This window comes from Crassostrea angulata, chromosome 10 (assembly GCF_025612915.1).
Source record: "Crassostrea angulata isolate pt1a10 chromosome 10, ASM2561291v2, whole genome shotgun sequence".
In the NCBI taxonomy this organism is placed as follows: domain Eukaryota; kingdom Metazoa; phylum Mollusca; class Bivalvia; order Ostreida; family Ostreidae; genus Magallana; species Magallana angulata.
In genome coordinates this window covers 47,431,353-47,453,546 of record NC_069120.1, presented here as the reverse complement: position 1 = coordinate 47,453,546, position 22,194 = coordinate 47,431,353, and the positions used below count along the sequence as shown (strand labels likewise).

At 31.3% G+C, this 22,194-nt stretch overlaps 1 protein-coding gene and 1 long non-coding RNA gene across 2 annotated transcripts; both read right to left on the bottom strand.

The window, feature by feature from the left end:
• Positions 1-79: 79 nt before the first annotated feature.
• Positions 80-784, bottom strand: LOC128164415 (uncharacterized). Its single transcript, XR_008240936.1, has 3 exons — positions 676-784; positions 436-518; positions 80-248 (listed from the first exon to the last, which is right to left on the bottom strand). It is a non-coding gene; the product is annotated as an uncharacterized LOC128164415 (long non-coding RNA).
• A 608-nt stretch (positions 785-1,392) lies between these two features.
• On the bottom strand, positions 1,393-10,587 carry LOC128164413 (neurogenic locus notch homolog protein 1-like). The gene is made up of 6 exons (XM_052828209.1): positions 10,475-10,587; positions 7,013-7,240; positions 6,586-6,828; positions 4,995-5,132; positions 4,389-4,894; positions 1,393-1,530 (listed from the first exon to the last, which is right to left on the bottom strand). The coding sequence occupies exons 1-5, from the start codon at positions 10,536-10,538 to the stop codon at positions 4,656-4,658; spliced, it is 912 nt and encodes a 303-aa protein (XP_052684169.1). The 5' UTR covers positions 10,539-10,587; the 3' UTR covers positions 1,393-1,530; positions 4,389-4,655.
• Positions 10,588-22,194: the final 11,607 nt, after the last annotated feature.

Below are 22,194 nucleotides of genomic sequence, written 5' to 3'. Positions count from 1 at the left end.
TGTAATATTACTATTCGAAAAATTGCAATTCCATTCATTGTCAAAGTTAAAAAATGAAAATAAAACTTTGCATTTTTAACTTGCCTTATATTCTTTATCCAGCTGGGTATTTTTGATTTCTGCTAGACTTTTTATTAATTCATCTAAGTTATTTGGTTTTTTATGAGTAAATGGTTCTCCTCTTTCTTTAAAAGATGAATCATATGTGACATTGTGGGTTCCAGTCTTTTGTATTTGCTTCTTATCACCTGTAAATTGATTATCTTTAGCAACAGATGGCTGTGCAGTTATTATTTCGTTTAAATTGTCCTCTTATTTTTAAGTCATATTAAAATGAAAAAGTGATGTCAATATTGAAAACAAACGATGAAAAACATCATGTCATTAAATTATACCTATTTACAAAATGTAAACGCTATTTAATGCAATAAATACATTTAATCAATGATTCATCCATAGTGGAAAAACCTATTTGTTCCGTTCCTTCGTTTGACGTGTTCCTTTTCTTTCTTCTCTGCCTTTATAACGAAAACGTTAATCAATCTATAGAAGTGATGTATTTGGAAACTGACAGAGTATTTTATGTTGCAAAAAGTCTATCAAAATAGTTATTAATTCTGATAAAAATGAGACGTAAAAGAACATTTTAAATAATTCATCTCTACACATATATACCTGATTACATATATCATTATTCCAACAAGGACTAGAAGAAAAACTGCTGCTCCCGCACCAATAACTGCTGTTAAAGTGTTTGTTTCATGTTTTTCTGGACTTATAAACGCTGAAACAAATGCAAATATAATCATTACATACTATATAGTATTTGAATTGCTTTTGTTAAACAAAATTGACTGGCGACTACTTCGCTGTTGTTATCACATTTTCTTACTGGTTGTCAAAATGTTAATACTGGGCATTGTATAAGTTTTAATTTGTATACATGCAAAAATAAAAAATATGAACAATTAAATTTATTTGAATTGTAAACTTTCTACATCAGAATGAGCTTCTCTATGAACGTTTTTGGTACATTACGTATATTATGTTCTTGAGAACCATTTAGATTATTGAAAATCATAATCTAAATTTTTGTGAAAGACACTTACTTTTATTGCAGCCAAAGGCCACCTTTATTCCATTTTTGCAAAAGCATGATCCGTTGACATTGTGACAAGACTCTTTATCGCAATGTAAAGAACATAGACATTTTACTTTTAATAACCTGTCACATGCTTCAAAACAATCCTCCAACATGTACATTGCATCCGATTAAAAAAAGTCCTTATTCTTTGTTTCAATAAAAAGTGCAAGGAAATATCAATTAGATTTTTTTTACTTAAATTGAAACAAATAATCTTCATTCATTCTAACTTCAGTATTTACCGGTACTTATGTTGCAAAAATCTCCTGAATGGCCCAATGCACAGCCGTTGTAGCAACGCCCGTTCAGAGAATTGCACGTCACATTTTCTGAACAATGTCCACATTTACTATCACAATTTGTTCCAAACGTTCCATTATCACAAACTAAAATATAACAACAAACAAACAATTACACATCAAAAAGGAAAACGCAAGGTGTCAACTTTTGTTGTCATATCGCGCAACATAAGTCACCATTCTGTTCAGGTCAACCTTATCTAATCAATTACAAACATTGCAAATTGGAACAAAAGATATAGCCTTACAAAGACAAAACCATAGCAACTCTTTTTATAGAGTAATTACATATATTCATATGCTAGTTATTTAATCTTTCCCCAGAATCCAGAATTAGTTTTGGGGTCATGGTTTGAACAATCTAAAATCATAACTATATTCGAAATTCAGCAATATCATAAACTATAGCATTAGAGTTCTTGTGAAGAAGAATTTTAAGACTCTTTTCAATGCTGAATTGAACCATTGAACCCCCCCCCCCCCCCCCCACCATCACCGGATAAGAAACTTTAATGAAAGTTATTCGAGAATGTTTCCACACAAGTTTAGCTTTTCCAGCCGGCTATTCTTTTTTAGAAGATTTTAGAGGACTTCAATTTTTTCCAACATAAGAGTTTAAGCTTCTAGAAGCCTTACCCTTACCTTAACCCTAATAATGATTTGAACAAACTTGAATCAATGTGAGGATGATCCTACACAAGCTTTAGTTTTTCTTGACAAATACTTCTTCAGAAGAAGATTTAGACAATTGTTCTCTACTTATTCCTAAATGAAATTCACCCCTCCTCTGATTGTTGCCCACCCAACCTTTTGGGATCATGATTTAAACTTTGCCGGAGAGACAGACGGACTCCGGAGAAAAGGTGATTAGAAAGCTTACTTGAGCACAGGTAAGCCTTAAATAATCTATCTTAGTAAATGAAAGTAAGTTTCTATGACAGCCAATTTAGTTTTCGAATAAACTCATAACTTTCTGGTTACATCGCAAACCTTTTGTACGTTGTTTATTTGATGATTAACAATGAGCACATTTCTAACCAATATCAGTTCAATATATTTAAATATCAATACTGATTGGAACTTTAAATTTTTATCAAAATTCAATAAAAAAATTTTAGGACATAAATGCTCAAATGCGCATATGAAATATCGTTGCGTCATAGATCAACGTCTAGTTTGGCGGTTTTATTTTAAAAAACATTAACTTTCTTAACTATTGTTCAAATTTCGAAAAAAAATTGATTTTGTCTTCTTCTTTTGCGACATACAAGTAGTTGTATGTCATTAAAAGTCAGTACCACAGTTTTGAATATTTCCTTTGCTTGAACTGAAAGAATAATCAACAAAATTCCTGTTTTATTACAAGAGTCGGCAAAAATTCAATGCGAATGTTTTTACACAATATGAATGCTTGTTAGAGGTTTTACGAAATTTACTTCATGCATAAAAAAGTTATATAATTTTAATCGTATCCAAATATATTATGCATAAATCACCGTAAAACAAAAAAAATATTTCATCTATATTATTTAAAACTAAAGTGTAATAGTTTTCATTTATTATTCTTCACAATGGTTCTTGTTTAAAATGAAAAGTGTTCGCAAAAGTTTTGGTTCGTTTACAAAGGGATCGACATTGCGTAAACTGAGGGCAATGCATAGATTCTGTTTACTGTCTGATATCTTGACCATTGACCATTTGTTAAACATTGCCCTAATTTTAAATTGCGTGCTAAATAAATTTTTGAGTAACAGAATAATTTACATCAGCAGGTTTTGCCAAGCGGGGCAATGTGCAATGCCGAAAATAGACAGCCTTAACGTCGTTTTCAAAGCCTATACAGTGTTCACAATAATAGTCAGGTTCTACTTCCAAAAATTGTCTTGGAAAATAGTACTTTCCTAAACATGTATCCTGTGCATTTCTAGTATTGTTTTTAAAATTCTCCCTAAAAACCAACGATCGGCCGACTCCTAACATCCAAACGACTCCTGTTGCCTGTTGCCAAACTTCCGTCTTTCCGAAATGGGCCGTTCAACAATTTGTCGTCCATTTTTATCGGCGTGGTTTCTTTTTCATTTATTGTCATCAATATCGTATGATGTTTTTGATGTTGCTAGACTACTTATTCACAAAATGCATTTCTAGCGGATTTTGTTAATTTTATTTAGAGTAAAATCGGCATAGGATTTGTTTCAACACTTTATCAGCTATTGGTGCACCGCCTCAAACGCTGACGCCGCCATTTTACACTTTGTCACAAAACGCGCGATAAAATATTCAAAAATGTTGTTACGTGTATGACAAAGGGTAAATAATAGAATTATTAACAAATATAAATGCATTTTTATTCAAATCTTTTAATTTGAAATGTACTCATTTTGGAAATGTTTTGCGTTAATCCGCGAGAACTCCTCGTTTATTTGCGAAAGTGTCGCGTTTATTTCCGAAGTTACATTTCAATACTTGGATTTTAAAAATAAGAAAAGAATTCAAATGGCGTTCATTATCTTCGAAATAAATAAATGAATAGATAAATAATTTTTACAATTGCATTTTATTTCCAGTGCAAATTACATTTTTTGCGTGTTTTTACCGTTTATAGTTTCAGATGTAAATAGAACCTGCATTGGGAAAAGCTCTTGAGGAAATAATTAAGCTATTTTGCAAGGTTGTTCATAAATATACGCAAATGAAACTCATATTCATTTGCTGTTGATTAATGAAATTAAAACACTGCAATTCAAGAAGAAATATCATGATCCCTAATTGAAATATCTATAGCGAATGATTTGTAAGAGGAAAACAATGTAAAGAATATTTTACCCATTGGAAATATGATAGGACTTTACCTGTTAATTTTCCGTTGTATCTTAAGTTTCCCGATTATTGTAATCTCTTTAAAATTTCAATGATTTCGTAAAAAACTATTGATCCAGTCAAACCTTTGTCACATAGATCCCCTGTATATCCAGAACCACACCCCATGCCACATGTTCCGTTTGCTCTATTACATGTTCTGTTATTTAAACAATTTCCACTGCATTTTTGCAAACAGTTTCGTCCGTATGTTCCTGGATGACATTCTATTTGAAAAATCAATAATCTGACAAACATTCACATCTTTAATCCCTATTAAAACATGTAATATAGTTTACATATTCTAAAACATTCTTTACCAATTACTCATTATCAACTTACTTATCAAAACTTTATGTGTTCATAATTATGGAATTTATTAAATGCAAAGTATTTAATGATTTCCATATATTCATGAAATTAAAAAAAAATATTAAATTTTCACTACAACCATCTGTACAGTTTCCACCGGTCCAACCGTCAGCACATCCATTGTCACACAAACCAGTAGTGTGATTACAAGGGTCATGGTCTTTACATCGTCCAACACACTTTAACGCACAGTTTAGACCATAATGACCATCGAGGCAAGCTTTAGATAGAAAACATTGTATATTTAACACAGTGATTCAACATGTTTGAAAGGGACTGTTGTTGTGAAATTCAAATCGAATCATATGATAAAGTATTACTTGTGTTACAATATGTCCCATTCCATCCAGGATTACAACCTAAACAGGTACCACTTATAATGTCACATCTATTCTCCTGACAATTGTCAGGACAAGTTTCATTACAGAATTCTCCATAAACACCTGGTTTCAAACAACCTGTTTTACAATAAATAATCATTTCAGCAAATTTCCATTTATAAACGCTATCATAGGAATACTGTAAGAGGAGATGTCTTATATACTAGTATTTATAATATCCTTTGTCAAAATATAGTTCTTGTTCAAATTAGTTGACTTCTAAGAAGGAGTTATCCTTATGAATATATTTGGACATTCATGTTATACAATTATCACAACAGTCATCCAAACCTTTTTTTAATTTAAATATTAAAAGTTAGCACTATCACTCTGAGAGTGAGCAGAGGTTGATAAATTTGGAATTTAATAGCAGTTATATTCATATACTAGTATTTTTGTTTAATTTTATAAATCAGATCGATAACGAGACGGGAGGTTACGTAATATGTTCATCCTAAAACGAAAGACATTGACCCTCTAAAATTGGGGAAAAAGTACATTTATGCTGTTTAAAAAGTATTCATTCAAAATTATCATATCTGCAGCCCTACTCTAGTTGTCTCATATTCTTGATGTGTTTATGTACGATAACGAGTATCAAATAGCCAATATATTATTAAGTTCCGTCCTACGTTAAGCTTATTAGGTCAACTCTTGTAAAAAAAAATGACGATTCGATCTTTTTTGTGATAGGCTACGGCTGAGATCAGAGTTGTTGCCGTATAATGCAACCAGCAAATTTCACTATTTGCGAGCACATTGCCTTTCGCTCTATCTTTACTATGCAGTGACAGCTTCATGATAATCTTTAATTAATATAGTTATTAGTAATGAATATTATTTTAATGTATTTGATTGAGATTTAAACATGTATACAGTCACATACTGATTTAAACAATATTTTATTTTTCTTTGCATCTGTAAGAATGTCGTTTGGAAGAACACTTCTTCTACTGAACGTAAAGTTAAGGTGGAATTACACATCATCACAAAATGGATGACCTTTGATCGAAGCTACATTTTTGTTTTATTAAAAGGATTTATCGACGGCAACATGTAACTCATTCCATAGCTAAGTGGATAAATTGTCGGGCTTGTGATCCGTACATCCCATGTTTGAATCCTGCAGGGGCTTTGGATATACATACTGAATTGAATTTTTTTTTATATTCATTTTTTCCCCAAACTGCATTTTTTTCGCCTATTTGATATATGTGCAGTTTATTTATCGTTATATCTTTCAAAATCAAATAATTTACTGTTATTTTGGCTGTCTTTTTCTAGGTGTGTTATTCCACCTTAATTCGTTCCTTGCTATTTCGGAAAGCAACAAAATAGCGCGATTATCCTGTTAGTGCATGTTGAACTTTTGACATAACAAAATACAGTTGACAACTGATATCACATGCCGATCATTCCTTAAGATGGAATGTTTGTCTCCAATGATAATATTATATATCTGTACCGCATAATCAAATGTAAAATTGCAAGTAGTGTTGAAACAATCAGAGATAAAAAATAATATCAATACCTTGTACTGTTACTTCGCACAACTCTGTGATCACATTTGATGTTTGGTACTCTGATGGATATTTTTTTCCAACCACTCTTTCATTGTAAAATATAACGTATTGCCCATGAGTTATACAGCTTGTGTTGAAATCCAAGGGTGGTATTCTCGATTCATTCTGGTAGCAAACAAAGCCGTCATCTTTGTTAGTTGTATTAGAGACATACAAAGAGAACCCAGCAAAACGTCCTTTTCGTGTGTGCTCTTAAACAATTTTAAAAGTTTTCTTAAAATAACATTATGCCTGTAGACAGTACAAGGAATTTTTTTTTGGAACATGCTTCTTTTAGTTTTGCATTCTTTTATCTTTTATTAAAGGTAAACGTCGATTATTATATATCTATAGAAGCATAAATTTACTTATTTTCAGAGAGAAAAACTTACTTACCGGATACAAATTGTGTTTCCTTTTGAAATTCAATCCTAATGCTGTATAAACTGTAATTATTTCCAAGGTCTACATACCACCATGTTGTGTGTATGTTTGAGTTAATGCCGATGTCTTTTGTCCGCATACATGTTTCGTTGTTCCCATCAACAGCATTACCAGCAACACATTTCGTGCAAGTGTCAGTCTCGATATACTGTTCTGTAGGCTTATTTGTTGATAAATTATCTGTTAATATTGATTATGATAATATATCCTAGAAAATCATTTTCCATACTTCTGAAGTTCTGAAAATATCGTCATTTTTATATGGGAAGCAAGTAGGTTTAAAAAATAAAATTTAAGCATGCGTCAATGTGATTACTGATAATCAGTCTAAGAGGATAACAAAATTAAACTAGAGCAAAGCTCGTTGCAAAGCAACGAATGGGTCTCTCGTTACTGTCGAGAGTAAAGCTTGATATCCCTGCATGAAGCAGAGTTCTTAAACAAATTACAAGAGCAACTTAAACAAAAAGATTTAAAAAATTCGAATAATTCTTGGTACGACTTAACAAAATCCGATTGGTTTTAAGTACGAAATAACAAAAACCTTGTGGGTGAGAAACTAGTAAGTTGCAAGAACTTGTGTTCGAACCCTTTGTATATCATATATACAATAAAATATGTTCAAAAACAAAAACGACTTAAACAAATCCGAATGTGTCACAGTACAACTTAACAAAAATTGAACTATTTTTGGTATGAGTTAATTTCAGTTTGAAATTTACGCTATTTTTAAAACAAGAACGTTGAATCAAAATTTCCGGAAAAATCAGTTTTTAAACCCCGATATCTCTGTAATGCATTGTCTGATTTTCAAACGGGTTTCAGCGTCAGATTCAGCTTAATAAACTCTACACGTTTTTTATATGATCAAAAAATTCAAATTTTTGAAAAATTAGATTCACTCCCGGTTTCCACCGGAAGTGACAAATTTTTATTTTTCGCCCTTTCAGATTTTCTTGATATCAAATAAAAGGTCTTGCAAATATAAACATATTTTGTTCAACAAGTGTTCACAAATTGTTAGCCGTTCTGGAAATATCCGAACAACTGTGTTTTAGGGGCCGACCAATCAACTCTTTACCGGGGCCACCGACAATTTTTTTAAGGTATCATATTGTTAAGAACATTATTTTGACCAACTTTTCTTCTACATTGTTTTTTTTTAATATATTCCTTCTCTCCTAGATATTGATGATCAGAGTTTAGGACTTCGGTCCCCTTAAAACCTTTAATTACATAACATATGACTTAGGTATGGTACTGTATAGATAAACAGCTGTTCAAAGAACGTTTTTGCTTCTATAATTAATAACGAATTATTTTTCAGTAAAGATATATCATAAAATGACTTATGAGCCCTTCTGACCCCTTATTTAAGGGTCCAACCCTTTTTTATGTTATCAAATAAAAGGTCTTGTAAATAAAAACACAATTTATCCAACAAGTGTTAAGGAATTGTTGACCGTTCTAAAGATATTTGAACAAATGTGTTTTAGGGGCTGACCCTAAAACTCCTTACCGGGGCAACCAACAATTTTTTAAGGGTAGCATAGTGTTGAGATCATTATTCTGAGCAACTTTTGTTCAACAATGCTTTTCAAATTTTTTCTAGATATTAACAATCAAAGTTTTGGACTTCTGGCCCTTTGAAACCCCTAATTACGTAACCTATGATTTAAGCATGTCGAAACAAAATGACATTTTGTTTGTTAAAGCAATCGCTCAATGTTTTATTAAAGAAAAACTGCTTGAAAACAAGCCATTTTTTGCCGAAGATGCGAAAATGGCGGAAAAAGGTAAACTATGATGTCATATTTTTAAAATTTGGGCACTTAAATCAAAGTAAAATTATGAAAAAACTTCAAATGTTTATCTGTACAAATAAAACAAGAATTACAGTAAAATGACGATGTTCATTTAAGGTTCAAACAATATATAGTTCTTTAAACCTAAACTTAATTATATCTATCTATCTATCTATCTATCTATCTATCTATCTATCTATCTATCTATCTATCTATCTATCTATCTATCTATCTATCTATCTATCTATCTATCTATCTATATAACAAAAGTGAATTTTCCTGTGCGTTATATATATCTATTATATATATCTATATCATTCACTATGGGCAGGTATACATGTATGTCAATTTGAGAGTTATTGCAATGTGTGTGCTTATTATATATGTGTGTATCTATGCAATGTGTATCGTTCCAATCCTCTCAGATTGTCGTTTAACTGTATTCCACCTGTATCTCAAGCGACTGTGTAGTGCGCGGCTAACGTGCCAGGTTCCGTTCGTCATCGAAAGCAAGATTTTTGTCTTGCCAAGATGGCCGAGTAGGTAGCGCGGTGGCCGCTCACTGCTAGGAGAATGGGTTCCAGAGATCGTGAGTTCAAGCCTCGGTCGGGGCGGAGGTGGAGCTCCAACAAAAGTGAATTTCCCTTTACTTTATATATATATATAGATAGATAGATAGATAGATATATAGATATATATAAAAGATACTTGAGAAAGGGGGAAAATTAATAATTTTTCGCTACCTGTAGTGCTAGACTGATACAATTTCAATTGTTTGCGTTGTTAGCCTTTTTAGTGTTATATATTTAATATATATTTGAATTGTTGAAAAAAGAGTATTGGGCTACATAGAAAGTTGATATTATAATCAATAAACGATTTTACCCCTACCTGATAAGAATTTTAAAGTTTATCGAATAAACTAGTTTACTAGGCTGTAGAAACGCGTGTTTTATTCTACCAATATTTAAAAAATAAAGTAACAACTCTTCCCCAAAGTTCCATGAAACAAAAGTTTACAAACTTTAGATGGTCTTATGGCAAGACTGACTCATGCTGTCTTAAAGAAGTTATGGCCCAACATCTAGGAAAGCGAGATGAAATTGGAATTGTATCCTAATGTGTACTTAAGACGCAACATAAATCTGAAATAACATGCCTGCAGGTATTGTCAGCAGAGACCAGCAACTGCCCTTGGTTGTAGCAAACCAAAGGATTCACATACCTTTTAAAACTATAACGGATTTTGATCCATAATTGTCCTTTTCATAGTAACATAGGCGAGAGGGTGTTTGAATCATAATTTTATATGTATCGTGTTCGCACACTGTGCACAATATTTTAAACTTATGGAATTAGCGAAAAGAATCTTATAAGGTATTAGCATTTCTTAATAATGGGTTAGAAATGATCATGATTAGTTTAATGTTACTCATATTACAGTTTCACAACTTATTCTTGTTTTTCATCTTGATCTATCCTCTCATTTAGTTCTAAAACGCATGTCGCTACTCGTAAAATGGTCATGCTAGAGCTAGTTTGATAAAAATAAATCATGATTATATCTTTTAAGACAAATGTTTTAAAGAATGATAATGGTTTAACATACCAAATCCCCATGTTACTACAAAGGTAAGGTACATCCATTTAATCCACGCGATCGTAATTGACATAGTTTTTAATCCCTTTTAATACAAACAGTTTTTTTAATAACAGAATTACAACAGGAAGTAATTTTGATAACATAAATATGGCGGATAACTTTGGTCAAATATCATTGATTTTTTTCATTCCAACAGAGACCACAGGTCATTGAAATAAATAGCCAAATTAAATCAAATAATTTTTGTGATGAAAAGGTATACAATGATGTTTTGGTTTATCAGCGTGCTGTCACATAAAAGAGATAAACTAAGAAAATATTTCGTCATTTGAAAATTGAAAATCTAGGTTTCAAGATAGAGAAATAATTTCTTTTATTAAGATATCGTATTTTTTTCAAGCATATGACTGGTCGACGGCTGTCACATGAGCGTACTATAAATTCTGTTATAAACCATTCTATACTAAAAAAAGAGAAGAATTTATAAACCTAATTTAATGACAAGAAATTGGTTTTTGCATGTGCGACATCGTGACGTCACAATAGCGAAGTCAAATATTTAATTGTTTTTTGATTGATTACATGTTTAATAAAACAATTATGGCCTTTTGAGTTCGGTCAATACATACTTTTCTAGACCCGATGAGAGTATATCAACTTCGTCCTTGGTCGATATATACTCATCAGGACATTAAAACCATGCATTTACCTCATCAAAAGGCTATAATTGTATAATATTTTATTGTGATGTTACACCTGAATTTTCTTGGTAGAATGGGTTCTTGTTCATAATGATAAATAAGCAACACTAAAATGGGCATGACTGTGTGAACTTTGTTCGGAACATTTGAACACATAAAAATTGAATGTTGTTGTTGTGAATGTTTCTTTCCACACTAATGTGGATTTTATGTGTCGCAAAACAGTAACTCTCCATGTTTGTATTTTGAAAACAAGAAGGACAGAAACTATAATGTAAGAAGACGCACAACATTTTCTACAAATTTAATGTAAGCAAAATTGCTTCAGATCTTCTTGATTCAGAGGTATGATTTCTTAGACATGTGAATATTTAATCAAATCAAATGCGACTACATTAATACGTATTTATTGTATTAACATATTTTGCTAAAATAAGATGATATACTTCATAATGCCAAAGAGGGAATATCACATTCAATTTGTCTCAACGGCCTGGTGTAAGAAGACGCACAACATTTTCTACAAATTTAATGTAAGCAAAATTGCTTCAGATCTTCTTGATTCAGAGGTATGATTTCTTAGACATGTGAATATTTAATCAAATCAAATGCGACTACATAATACGTATTTATTGTATTAACATATTTTGCTAAAATAAGATGATATACTTCATAATGCCAAAGAGGGAATATCACATTCAATTTGTCTCAACGGCCTGGTGTGTTATAGGACGGCAATATCCAAAAATAAGCATTCAATATTTAAAACCTCTTGTGTTGTCTGCAAATGTGATTCATGTCACAACATTACTATTATCTTAAAAGTAAGTTCAGTTGATGAAAAGCCACTTTAACAACAACAAGCGTGAACTTTGATTTTCCCTTGTGACATTTTGCACTTTAACAACTTCAATGTTCGTGATGTTATAATAAAACTCATTTAACCTTTCAGCAACATGTGTGTATTACGTTCGCTGTTATTTGCAGTAGCTTTATAAACACATCATGGGAAAAAATGTGGAATGTAAATACATGTATATCGGAATGAACAGCTAATTAAATTATTTCTTAACAAAAGCGTTAAACAAAGAAATGCAAGGGTCTATTTTGCATCACGGGTGGCTTCTGACAGAGTATTAAACGTTAGATAATTGAATATAATTTTAAGGATAACCATTAATAGATAAATATTTATATAAAATTTGAGCTAATCAAATATAAGTGAAAATGCACTTTGTAATCCCCTATCCTTCAAATATGGCTCTGTTTTTTAAAGCAGGATGTCGACTAGTTATGATTCTGAGTTTTACTCATTAACTATGTTATGGGAAAAGAGATATGCCTTTTAGATGCCGAATCGCTAATTTTGTATTGAATTATGATATTTTGTTTGACCCATTCCTCGATTTGTCAGCACTACTGCTGGTTGATATCAATGCCGTAGAAAATCATCTTATTCTGATCGATCGAGAAAGAGTGTTTTCAGTTTTTGAAAATGATTACATTGTATTTCGTTCCCGAATATGTTATAGAAAATAGTTTATCCTCTTCTAGAAAAAGACATCAAATCTTACAGACTTTACCGTTCCCTATATACCAATAATTGTCGTAAAAAGAATTGTCAACGAATATATACTTTAAAATCCATACTCTTTTCCAAACCTTTTGAATATGACAACAAATATTATGTCCCTAGTTACATAAGGTAACTTTTAGTATTACTTTATTGCTTTCAAAAAATATGAAGAAATACCATTTAAGTTTACTTATGACAAAATGTTGAATAAAAAGATATAATAAAACATCCCATAGTTTAACCTTCGTATTGCCTTTTACAATTATCCGTAAAATCCTTGATTCTTAAAATATATTCCGAAAAGCAAAACATTACTCACGAGAAAAAAATGAAGACATTTCCTATTTTAATGTTATGATGACAAAAAAAGTCAGAAATGAAACGATTTATTATTCGAAATGTGTTTATCAAAATAGCAATCTATTAAAATATAAAAGTGTTAAGAGGTTGGCTCCTGAAATAACAGTAATGTCAATCATCCAAAAACCACTTAGATATAAAGAGGGGACCTAAAATTCTCATTTATTTTATTTGTGACCGATGTCACATGCCATTTTTTTGGAAATAAAGGGCCACTGTTGCAACCAACCACTATTGAAATAATTTGTTTCAATAGTGGTTTTATTTCAATAGTGGTTACAACACCCCTATTTGTTTTACTTTTAAATGAGACATTGAATGTATGTCTATTTGTACACTGTATGCAAAATTTTGGACAGATGACATCACTATAAATTCTTTTAATTGCGTTATAATTTGACTACTCCGAATTTTGTAACAGCTGTTGTTGTGTTCATAGTGCACTGGCCTTTGAAGCTACCAGTTAAGCACGAATTTTTAAACTTTGACTTAGATTTTACTTGTATAGTCATTTCTTGTGTTCAACTTATTACTGTATTAAAATCATAACCAATTAATTATTCAAACTATAAAAATTTGTTTGAATTCTTTAAATTATCAATTTCTATGTCAAATTTTAGCAAATATTTCAGAATAATTATCATTTCTGTTAGTGGCCTGTTGTAACCACTATTGAAATAAAACCACTATTGAAAAAAATTATTTCAATAGTGGTTGGGAATGCATTTCATTAGAAAAATCACTTTGCAACCACTATTGAAATAAAACCACTATTGAAATAAATTATTTCAATACTGGTTGGGAATGTATTTCATCTAAAGAATCACTTTACAACCACTATTGAAATACAACCACTACTAAAATAAAATATTTAAATCGTATTCCGGGATGTATTCCATTTTGAAAATCAATTTACAGACACTGTTGAAGTACAACTACAATTAAAATATTTTTTTTTCAATCGTAGCTTAGAATGAATTTCTTCATTAATTTTTCTTTGAAAATTTACATTTTTATTCTTTACAATTCTCTTTCTAAAAACATATCATGTCCTATGATATTGTATATTATTTGCACAATTGTCAACATCTTGTAAATTGCCAGAACTTCTATTCAAACCCCCTGTATATTGAATAAATATTTATTGATAAATATTATTATAAATATTACTATTAATATAAATTATATCAATAGGGGTTGGGGGTTACTTCACTACGACCACTATTGAAATGTATTATATCAATAGTGGTTAAGGATGCGATTCATTTCAATCACTATTGAAATAATTTATTTCAATATTGGTTGGGGATACCTTTCATTTTAACTACTATTGAAATAATTTCAATAGTGGTTGATGATGCATTTCAGTTTTATGTCTATTATTATGTCTGTTTGTAACATTTTCCTTTCTGCTAGGAGAGTTTCTTAAGAAAAGAAGTATGTTTACCTCTTTATGGTCATGTTTTCCATACCACCTGTCATCTGGAACCGAAAGTGTTATGCACAGTCGGAATAATATACATTAGAATAAAATCCTACCACTATTAAAATATTTTATTTCAATAATGGTTGTAATGAACCGCATCTTTAACCACAATTGAAATAATTTAATTCAATAGTGGTTGTAATGAAATGCATACCTAACCACTATTGAAATAATTTATTTCAATAGTGGTTGTAATGAAACGTATACCCAACCACTATTGAAATAATTTATTCCATTCAATATTGGTCTTAATGAAGTACATCCCCAACCATCATTGAAATTATTTATCTTAATAGTGATATTCATTATCACATAAATCTTTAATGATATATAAGCTATAAATTATTTTTAAAAAAATTGAGATATAGCATAAAATAAGCTAATTTTATGCCAAAATTGGAGTTAATTTTTTCTTAACTTCTATGAAATATAAACTAAATATGCCAAAATATATCGATAGAAATATCAAAATATTGTTTAGATATGTTTTTTAGAATATCATGAATATATCGTAATACACAAACTATCTAGAAGTTTGGTTTGCGCTGAAAATTAGGAAGCTATAGTAACAGTACTCTAAAACTAGTGATTAATGAAAATTGTTCATTTCCTTTTTGAAAACCTTCCGCCACAAAATATAGTCCGTTACTAAACTCTGTAAAAATGTAATTTTTTAAAATCAATTTTATTCAATATAGTTTATTTGGCATTGTGAAATATAAATATACTACGAGAATTATTATGTGATGCAGAAATTTTAGACTAGATGTGACTCAGAATGGCTACCCAAAACCTAAGAAGCAAACCTCTTTAAAGCTACAATGACATCATTTCCTTTGTTACTGTTATGAAGATGATGCAAAGAAGGTCTCTAATATCAGATAAAACAGATAAGACAGAGTTTAAATTTTTATCAAGAAATTTAATACTATTCAATGACATTGGAAAGTTTCGAGGAAGAATTAAGAAATGAACAAGGGTCAGTCCGCACTGATGACATAGAACAGAGTGTAGGCAAAATCAGCATCTACATATTAATTGATTTTGATTGAAAGAGATGACTTCAATCGAGACTGTTGTTAGTCTTGTTTTATCAACTTGTCAGTAGCTTGCCTCGCCATTGAAACTGTTTAACTTAAAGCATGCCTTTGCGTATTGAAATAATAAATTTGAATTTGCAAAATATTTAACCCTTCTGAATAAATTGATCTCATACCAGTTTGTTATGGGGATAGTTATAATATTGATTTCTTTTTTTCTTTTGTTAAAAAATCTTGATTAACTTGCGATTTGTTACATAATTTTCATTCCATAGGAGGACTTTAGCATATCTTTATACATAACTTTTTTCGATGTTGACAAATATGACGGATATCTTTTGTCATTTTGTATCATTTTATTGAACTGATATTACTAAACAAATGCAAAAACAAACAAAATCGTCTTCTTGTCCACAAACCAAAATTTTACGCTTGGATATTGTTACTTTATGTAATATGAAATAGATCGTAAGGCAGCTGTGTCAATATATGCCTTCACGTCGTGTTTATTTTGGCCAGAATTACCCCTTTTGGGTAAGAAATTGCAGCCTTTTTATGTTTCTGTAGTAATGCACACATTGATACTTGTTAATCTTACGAATAAATCATTCAGATCGTGTTTGTGCTGGATCGGAACTGATTAAATGTTTGTTTCTCTTTTAACTTTACCAGTAAATGAATCTTAAATCTATAAAGCCATGTTTAAAGATCCAAGTCCTACCTTCCCGTTTCTTTTTTTTTTTTTACCAAAACTGTGCGCGTCCACGATTAAAATGAATTATTTACGAATGCATTCAATACCTTTCTATTTTTTTAAAGACATATACAGTTCTAAAAGACTGTGTTTATGTAAATTCATGTAGAAACAAAATATTGTAAATGTTTATAAATGTATTTCAAGTTCCGAGTAGCAATATCTATGGGCGGCAAAAAGGATATAAAACAGCCACGCACGGATTGTGTGCAAAGAGGTATCGGGAGAGGATGATTGTTGATTTTGCACCGGTTATCGTTTTTTTAATCATCAGTGTCTGTTGATTTTACAAAAGAACTGTTAGTATTGTTTTTAGCTGGTGTGTCTCGTTATTTAGCTTGTTTTAAAAATGATTTTTTTGTTTTGCATTAACGTCTTTTTAACACTTTCTGCGGCCTATACATATCGATAAGTGTAACTATCAATATACATATCCCTTGCTTTTGGCATCATGTAATAGAGGTACAACTAGTGCACCTTACTGATTATTTTTTTTTTACCTCTTTTAAAAAAGAGTTCCTTAATCAAACGATTGTTTTATCCACAGGGCGAAAAACCATCTTTAAGCAAGTCCTTAAAGGTGGCTTAAAGGTGACTTAAAGGAGCTTAAAGGCTATACAACCTTTAAGCCGCCTTTAAGTCACCTTTAAGCAAGTGCTTATAGGTCCTTAATGTCCAAACTTCTTTAAGCTACCTTTAAGCCACCTTTAAGCCACCTTTAAGCATCTTTAAGTGGCATTTACGCTCTCTTTACACTGCCTTTACACTGTCTTTAAGTGGCCTTTAAGTCAATATTGATCAAGCTGAACAATAAAAACATATATTAAATGCAAAAGCTCTTTTATAGAGATGGGAGGGGGTCATCCGAGTGATAATATAATTTCCAAGGAAGGGGGGGGGGGTGTTCCAGGCGGTTTTAATCGTCGCTCCATTAAACACAGATCGCTATCATCAGCACCGCTCTGATGGACACAGATTGCCGTTATAAAATTCTTTATAATTTTGGGGGGGTTTCAAAATTATTGTAGGTATGAGCGCAGTCTCTGTATCTTAATATGTGCGTAAAACTAATTAAAGTATGTTTGTTTCCTATTATAAAGTAATCGGTGAAAAAAATCTCTCTCTCTCTCTCTCTCTCTCTCTCTTTCTCTCTCTCCCTCTCAGTTCATCCGGTTATTAAACAAAATAAAGATAATGAACCAAAAATGCATGATTTAATTTGTTAATTGGTTTAAGGTTTGTATTTTTTTTTCAATTTTCATTATTTCTAACTCTAGATCTGCTAGATACATGTTAAAGATGAAAAGACTCTCAACTGCCTTTGTTATATCGGGCAGGATATTACTGCTTTGTTTGTCTAGACATAGTTTTGTTCGTTTGTGTATATCTAATTAGAGTCTATTGTTTGTCCAACTTAAGAAAACCCCTGGAACTAACACAGAATATACAAGATATACACAGCAGTTGTGTCGTGTGCCCAGGTGCATGTTTGTGTATATCTAATTAAAGTCTATTGTTTGTCCAACTTTAGAAAACCCCTGGAACTAACACAGAATATACAAGATATACACAACAGGTGTGTCGTGTGCCCAGGTGCACGTCAGGGTTTCTAAAGGCGTTGAATCTTAGTATGTACGAGTATACGATAAGTCTAGTGAATAAAAGTTAATTTACATTTGTAATTCATTTTCAAAGTATTATTTCCTAGCTCTGGGTTTCAAAGATGTTACGTCTACAAATTAACGATACATGTATGTAAGAGTAAAATCTTGAGGCTAATTAATTAATGTACCGGTGATCATAAATAGGGGTTGATTATTTAAATATATGTATAAGGGTAAATATGTCAAATATACCCGGCCTGGCACATCATACAATTGTATGTACAAGTCATTTGCAATTGCCACATGCAGTAAATACGTCACCGGTAATTGGTAATTTTGTTTGTTATAGAATTGATAGTTTAAAAATCATGTACATGTACATACAATTACATGTAAATATTTAAACATATTGGAACGGCGCCGCGATCATGAAAACCGGGAAATTGCGGGAAATTGAACAAATACCCTAATAGTATCAATGCATTTAATAAAAGAAATGATTTCATTTTCTTTCTTACATTTTTATTTTATTTAATTTATAAATTAGATATAATTGATTGTTACAAACTGAATGGTTTGTCAAAATCTTTTCAAGTAAACACATTCAATACAGTGATTCAATATCCACTGATATATAGGATATAAAACGCTCATATGTATGTAAGTTGCCGTGGCGCAGAGGAAGTGTGGTGATGCTAGTAAGCTAAGGGTCCCGGGTTCAATTCTCGCCGTGGCCGGTTTTTTTTTTGTTTTTTTTTTCATTTTTCTTTCTAGAACAAAAACCGTTTTAATACCTTTTCTTTCATAAAGTTAATATATTTTGTTGGAAATTAAGCACAATATTGAATTAATTTTTTTTAATGGCTTAAAGGTGGCTTAAAGGTAGCTTAAAGGTGGCTTAAAGGTGGCTTAAAGAAGTTTGGACATTAAGGACCTATAAGTTGTCCTTAAAGGTGGCTTAAAGGTGGCTTAAAGATGGTCTTTAAGCTGCCTTTAAGCCATCTTTACGCTTTCTTTAAGCCACCTTTAAGCAATACTTATAGCTTAAAGGTAGCTTAAAGGTGGCTTAAAGATCGTCTTTAAGCTACCTTTAAACACCTTTAAGCTATCTTTAAGGAGGACTTAAAGATGGTCATTCATCCTGTGATCTCGACAAAAGGGAAACTACAAACGTCTGAATGAATCAGACAAGTGATATCATTTGATCTGCTCACGTAAATTGCCATACCAAAATCTTAAGAAACATATTACAATGTTACATCCGAATGGTCTATTAAAAATCTAATAAGACGTTTGCTGAAAGCGTTTATCATTGCTTCGGAAGTTTCAATATCAAAATTGTAACTTCTTTGACCTTACTGACAGAGTTCGGAAAACATATCTAATGTTTTTACGTCACCAACGGATGTTGATATTTTATTCAAAATTGATTCCTCTCCAATGAGATGATGGCTTGGAAAGGAAAATGTATATTATGAATTTCATATTTCCCATATTAAATGAAGTTTAGCTCGGAAATGATGATATATTGACCTTAATTTAATGAATAACATACATAGGAGTCACCTTAACAATATATTCGAGACTTTTTATCAGTTTGTCAGAAACGCCGAAAAAGTTTCAAGTATTTATGAAATTACCTTATTAATGTCTCTTTGCAACTAAAGATAATTCTATTCAACCATTTAGTGCAAAACAAGAGTCAAAAATTCCTACAGCCTTCACAAACTAGGAAAATACAGTCTGTAACATAACAGCCTTCATAAAACTCGTTTATATTACTTCCACTCATAACAAGCAACTAACGTTTGCATTTGTTCTGTTTTAATCTTTTCAATACCCCCAAAACAACTGTCTTCACCTTTGTATCTTACATTAATTTAAATGTCCTATATAATTAATTGAGTGGTATTACAAGACCAATTATATGTCATTTTTATCATGAACTTTTGTACTTTAAAGTTTTCCGGAACAAAGACCGTTGTGTATTATCAGATCTGTGTGTAGCAATCTACGTAAGTGGATTAAAAGATCTTATGTGGCAATATACCTTCATCACCTGCATATGGTGTTTTTGTCTCTCAGTTGATTCGATACGCAATGGCATGCTCTTCGTATGAACAGTTTTTAAGACGAAGCAAGCTACTGACAAACAAGTTGATAAAACAGGACTATAAACAGTCTCGCTTGAAGTCATCTTTTCGTAAGTTCTATGGTCGATACAACGACCTTGTCAGCAAATACAATCTGTCCACTGGGTCGCATGCTGACTGACGTTTTTCATACTAATTGTTAGACCATAATTAATCACCTAACTGTCTACGGACTTTTCCAATTTTTTCCCCCGATTACAACAAAGAGCACACGGCGGGAGTGACTGGTCAGCAGAGGATGATCACTCCTCCTAGACACCTGATCCTACCTCTATCTATTTGGAGGTCCGTGTTGCTCTGTTTGAATTTGTATAGATTATAGATTTATAGATTTTTGAGATGGTTCACGGTTTGTTACTGTCATTTTTTTTATTTAGACAGATAACATACACATGCGTAGAATTCCCAGTTCACCCCCGGCCAAATAATAACAACAACAATCAACAACTAAATAAACAACCCGAGCTAATTTGGCAATCAGACAAATTTCAGCTATTAGAAGAAACAAAAACGTATTTAAAATCAAACGCTTTGAACCAAAACATTACAAATGTAAATAAAATCATTAAAGCTTACGATTATATCAAATGAAAAACATATAAGTACGCTTATTGCAGAAGTTTTTAGAATTAAGTTTATAATTCTTCTTCTATTTAGATATATGATTTTTACAATTGCAAATGTATTTTTATAATGTAATTTATGCTTGTATGTTCAATTATATATTTTTTTCATTTACGGTTCTTAAAGTATTTATTTAGTATGCCAATTCCGATAAGAACTTACCATTTCATTTATAAGACACCTCACTTTTCATTGTAGTAGATAATGCTAATACATGCTGAATAGGTAAAAAAATTATTGTATGCATCTTCTTGTTTGCGTTATTTAAACTTTGTCCCGAGGTTTTTGCTTCCACCACTTTTCGCTTGATATTTCGATAATAATAATAAATACCTTTGTACTCAAACTACGTTCATTCACTAATATGAAAAATGTCCAGATTATATGTTTTGAAACGCACCCTATACGGCTCTAGGTTTCAATACACATCCCAAAATAAAAAGTCTATGGGGATTTGCATTGCATCAGCCCGGATGATACCGTTGAAAAATTGCGCGAGGTGTCCCGAGTCCTTCCGAATGGAGAAAAGATGTAAACATTTCCCATTATAAATCTCCGTAAGAAATTTGTTCTCGTTCCTGTAAACTTTTATGAGTGAAAAGGTATATTTTGTCAATAAAGATATCTAGGATATTTTCCATTTTATCGATTTCAACTGTACTTCTTTCACAGGTGTGTGTATTTTTATTAAAAATCATCTAAACGTGATGGAAGCGATAACTTGGGACATACTTCTTTTATTTTTATAACGTTACTTTTGTAAAAGACAAATGATGTCTATATACATACGCTTTTCCTTTAAATTAAAAAAAAAGACTTTGATTTTATCCTCTATACTTTAAAATCAACGTTGATTTTATAGCATGAAGGCTAACAGTACGTGTATATGGTATTAGACCTATTATTCGTCTTGTCATTTACAAAATTAGTAGTGGGTGGGGGCGATGAATCTGATCGAAAAATTTACTGGGATATCGAAAATCTAATTTCGCGTGTGTGGGACTGGGAGGGAGGGGGTTCTTATTACATCATGTATATATACACGTAGGTCTTTTATGGGTCAACAGGTAGATATTACTCCCGTCCGTTTGGCAAATGAGCACTTTTTTATATACCCAAACGCCAAGAGCGCATGTAAACTATACATATCAACAATATGAATTTTACATAGTTGGATTAGAACCATATAAATTTTACATTTTTATTTTGTTATAATTTTTTTTATTTCTATTGGATGATGAAAGTTTACTTAAATTGCTCAAAGTTCTTTTTTTTAAACTTGATCTGTGCCGATATATTAAAGAGGATTATTTGAATTACTTTTCAAATATCGCTTTATGTTCTCTATCCATCTAGTATCCATTCAATAGGAAATCAACACACAGACAAGGTACGTGGGTTTATCATGAAAACCAGTATCTTGTTACA

Bases quoted from the DNA above. Each gene is read 5' to 3' on its own strand.
- LOC128164413 (XM_052828209.1), bottom strand. From the start codon at position 10,538: ATGTCAATTACGATCGCGTGGATTAAATGGATGTACCTTACCTTTGTA. The intron at 6,829-7,012 runs GTAAGTAAGTTT...AAATTGTTTAAG, and splicing joins GGAAACACAATTTGTATCCG to AGCACACACGAAAAGGACGT. The intron at 4,895-4,994 runs GTAATACTTTAT...TTCTATCTAAAG, and splicing joins TGGGACATATTGTAACACAA to CTTGCCTCGATGGTCATTAT.